Consider the following 5,000-nt stretch of genomic DNA (forward strand, 5'->3'; position numbering starts at 1 on the left):
CGACCAAGCAGAGTCAGCACAGGAAATACTCGACCAAGCAGAGTCAGCACAGGAAATACCCGACCAAGGAAAGTCAGCACAGGAAATACTGAGCCCAGCAAAGTCAGCCCAGGAAATACTCAGCCCAGCAAAGTCAGCCCAGGAGAGACACACAGGACACTCAGAGTGTTCCAAACATCGTCGTCAGTCACCAAGTTATTGAAAGCATAAAAATGGAAAAGGAAAAAAATGACGCTGGGGTCGATGCTTCCAGGAATTCACATCATTTTCTTCGACTGGATTAAGAGCGGGTTGGTAACTTTCTCCGTGTGCCGTGAAGAGGCTCGCACCCACTCAAATAGTCTGGGATCCGTCCATAAAAAATTGAGTTTGTTATTATGTATCTGAAATATCAGAGGGAATATGTGTCTGTCCGTCCACTGCTGGAGGCCAGACGCCTGTAGCTAGTCTTACCCAATTTTGCACAGGGAATACCTTAGGGTATGGAGCTGTCATGGGCTGGTTACCTGGTTGATACCTGGTTGATGGGGTTCTGGGAGTTCTTCTACTCCCCAAGCCCGGCCCGAGGACAGACTTGACTTGTGAGAGTTTGGTCCACCAGGCTGTTGCTTAGAGCGGCCCGCAGGCCCACACACCCACCACAGCCCGGGCTGGTCGAGGCTGGCCTACGGTAAGTGCCACAAAAATAAACCGAGGAGATATTCATAGTCAAGTGAGCCACATTTGTTGTGATACTCCGAGAGTTATTAGTGATCATATTAATATATTATCTGGGTGACCCCCTTGTAGTGATACCCATCCTCCGAATTGACAGTACGATTTAATACTAAGTGTAATAAGTACACTTTCTTACTGTCAGAAACAGTCCATAATTGCACTTATGGGGCTGTTACATTTACCCAACTCCCTCCCCAGATTTAATTCTCCTCGTTTTCTGTTAAGACGCTCAGAATTTTAGGATGAAGTTTTCAAGCTCAGTTTGATGTACACAAGTTTTAAATATTAGGAATTTCTTTTTCAGATTTATTAAACAATATAGATTTTATACAAAATATTAAAATATCCTGAGTTACTTTACAATTTATTGATATATTTTAGTTTTGTTTTATAAGTTTTATAAAACTGTAATATCAATACAGCTGTAAGTTAAGTAATAATTGTAATTAAGAAGCAATAAAATTATTATCTTCAAAGACTAAGACGGTTAGGTGAGGTTGTAGTTTTCTATTCAGTGTTTCAGGTAAACTCAAATATTCACAATATATTTGACACTACGGTTTAATACTAAGTGAAAATAAGTACAATTCCTAACTGCAATGAATAGTACATAATTGCACTTATTTGTCTTCTTACATTTACCTCCCCATTTTGGAGGACGGGCTGAGTTGTTGTTGTTGTTGTTAAAGATTCGCTACTTGGAACCAAAAGTTCCAAGTAGCACGGGCTATGGTGAGCCCGCAGTATTAACCTTAGGGCTGAGTTATTATATTGATCGTCATAATATATTTCCTGGGAGGAGAGGAGAGGGTAGAGCTGAGGGAAGGAAGGGGGTGCTGGGAGAGAGAGGGGAGGAGGGGGGAGAGAGGGGACAGAGGAGAGCTGGAATGGTGGGTTAGAGACAGACTACTCCTGGTACTAAACTTTTCCAACTTTGCATGGTGATTACTGTGGTGTACGTGCCCAACATGGCTGGCTCGGCACTATTCATATGAGAATGGCTGGCATGAGGCTATAAGCAACACCATATGAAGGTACATGTGACACTTAAGACTAACTCGGCCACCTACCGTTTTGTTACCATTCACACTATGTATAGTTCGTGGCAGCAGCTTCTAAACCCCCTGACTGACTAGGGGGAGTCTGTCCCTAACTGACTAGAGGGAGTCTGTCCCTGACTGACTAGAGGGGAGTCTGTCCCTGACTGACTAGGGGGGAGTGTGTCCCTGACTGACTAGAGGGAGTCTGCCCCTGACTGACTAAGGGGGAGTGTGTCCCTGACTGACTAGAGGGAGTCTGTCCCTGACTGACTAGGGGGGAGTCTGTCCCTGACTGACTAGGGGAGTCTGTCCCTGACTGACTAGGGGGGAGACTGTCCCTGACTGACTAGGGGGAGTCTGTCCCTGACTGACTAGGGGGGGGGGAGTCTGTCCCTGACTGACTAGGGGGAGTCTGTCCCTGACTGACTAGGGGAGTCTGTCCCTGACTGACTAGGGGGGAGACTGTCCCTGACTGACTAGGGGGAGACTGTCCCTGATTGACTAGGGGGAGTCTGTCCCTGACTGACTAGGGGGGAGTCTGTCCCTGACTGACTAGGGGGAGTCTGTCCCTGACTGACTAGGGGGAGACTGTCCCTGATTGACTAGGGGGAGACTGTCCCTGACTGACTAGGGGGGAGTCTGTCCCTGACTGACTAGGGGGAGTCTGTCCCTGACTGACTAGGGGGGAGTCTGTCCCTGACTGACTAGGGGGAGACTGTCCCTGATTGACTAGGGGGAGACTGTCCCTGATTGACTAGGGGGGAGTCTGTCCCTGACTGACTAGGGGGAGTCTGTCCCTGACTGACTAGGGGGGGGAGTCTGTCCCTGACTGACTAGGGGGGAGTCTGTCCCTGACTGACTAGGGGAGTCTGTCCCTGACTGACTAGGGGGGGGTCTGTCCCTGACTGACTAGGGGGAGTCTGTCCCTGACTGACTAGGGGAGTCTGTCCCTGACTGACTAGGGGAGTCTGTCCCTGTCTGACTAGGGGAGAGACTGTCCCTGACTGACTAGGGGAGAGACTGTCCCTGATTGACTAGGGGGAGACTGTCCCTGACTGACTAGGGGGAGACTGTCCCTGATTGACTAGGGGGAGACTGTCCCTGACTGACTAGGGGGGAGACTGTCCCTGACTGACTAGGGGAGAGACTGTCCCTGATTGACTAGGGGGAGACTGTCCCTGAATGACTAGGGGGAGACTGTCCCTGACTGACTAGGGGGAGACTGTCCCTGATTGACTAGGGGGAGACTGTCCCTGACTGACTTGGGGAGAGACTGTCCCTGATTGACTAGGGGGAGACTGTCCCTGATTGACTAGGGGAGAGACTGTCCCTGATTGACTAGGGGGAGACTGTCCCTGAATGACTAGGGGGAGACTGTCCCTGACTGACTATCACCACCTATAACACCACCTATAACGCCACCTATAACACCACCACCTATAACACCACCACCTATAACACCACCTATAACACCACCTATAACACCACCTATAACACCACCACCTATAACACCACCTATAACACCACCACCTATAACACCACCTATAACACCACCACCTATAACACCACCACCTATAACACCACCTATAACACCACCACCTATAACACCACCTATAACACCACCAATAACACCACCACCTATAACACCACCTATAACACCACCTATAACACCACCTATAACACCACCACCTATAACACCACCACCTATAACACCATACCTATAACACCACCTATAACACCACCTATAACACCACCACCTATAACACCACCACCTATAACACCACCTATAAAACCACCTATAACACCACCACCCGACTATCACCACTTATATTTAACTAAAAGTTAAGTTAAACTACTTTATGCTGCCACCACATTCGCCTTTGATGAAAGTTATTAATTTACAGTGACCGGCGGTGAAGGGGTATGGGGCCACGGAGAGGTAAAGGTGTTAATTACTGTACGCTGTGAGGGCCGCCTCCTCCTCCCACACACAGCACACACACCCACACACAGCACACACACCCACACACATCACACACACCCACACACAGCACACACACCCACACACAGCAAACACACCCACACACATCACACACACCCACACACAGCTCACGCACACACACCCACACACAGCACACACACCCACACACAGCACACACACCCACACACAGCACACACACCCACACACAGCACACACACCCACACACAGCACACACACCCACACACATCACACACACCCACACACAGCTCACACACCCACACACAGCACACACACCCACACACATCACACACACCCACACACAGCACACACACCCACACACAGCACACACACACCCACACACAGCTCACACACCCACACACAGCACACACACCCACACACACCCACACACAGCTCACACACCCACACACAGCACACACACCCACACACAGCACACACACCCACACACAGCACACACACCCACACACATCACACACACCCACACACAGCACACACACCCACACACAGCACACACACCCACACACATCACACACACCCACACACAGCACACACACCCACACACAGCTCACACACCCACACACAGCACACACACCCACACACAGCACACACACCCACACACATCACACACACCCACACACAGCACACACACCCACACACAGCACACACACTCCCTCTCTCCCGATTGATCGATAAAGATTAAGCCAGCCAACAGGTGGCACGGGCATGAATAGCCCGTAACCCTCTCTCTCTCTCTCGCGTAATCTGGTTTTATACTCGTCTATCCTCAATTTTCCGTGAAATTAACGTACTTGAGTCTGGTAACAAGGGATAGTCTTCCAACCTTTGATACTATCCGAGGTGAGGTGTCTGTGACCTTACTTCACCTCACTGTGACCTCGCCTCACTGTGACCTCACCCCACCGTGACCTTACCTCACCTCACTGTGACCTCACCTCACCTCCCTATGACCTCACCTCACCTCCTTGTGACCTCACCTCACCTCACTGTGACCTCACCCCACGGTGACCTTACCTCACCTCACTGTGACCTCACCTCACTGTGACCACACCTCAATGTGACCTCACCTCACTGTGACCTCACCTCAATGTGACCTCACCCCACGGTGACCTTACCTCACCTCACTGTGACCTCACCTTACCTCACTGTGACCTCGCCTCCCTGTGACCTCACCTCACTGTGACTTCACCTCACCTCACTGTGACCTCACCCCACGGTGACCTTAC

The 5,000-nt window shown here is 50.2% G+C and overlaps 1 protein-coding gene across 1 annotated transcript in view; it reads left to right on the forward strand.

Annotated features, from left to right (window-relative positions):
* Positions 1–5,000, forward strand: part of LOC138369485 (mucin-4-like) — a 65,265-nt gene that overhangs the window by 8,550 nt on the left and 51,715 nt on the right. Inside the window, exon 2 of the mRNA XM_069332744.1 lies at positions 1–132. This exon is cut by the window's left edge and continues 398 nt beyond it. Within this exon, the coding sequence (XP_069188845.1) occupies positions 1–132 (132 nt within the window). The remainder of the gene's footprint in view (positions 133–5,000) is intronic.

The sequence above is a fragment of the Procambarus clarkii genome, chromosome 28 (assembly GCF_040958095.1).
Source record: "Procambarus clarkii isolate CNS0578487 chromosome 28, FALCON_Pclarkii_2.0, whole genome shotgun sequence".
NCBI classification, from domain to species: domain Eukaryota; kingdom Metazoa; phylum Arthropoda; class Malacostraca; order Decapoda; family Cambaridae; genus Procambarus; species Procambarus clarkii.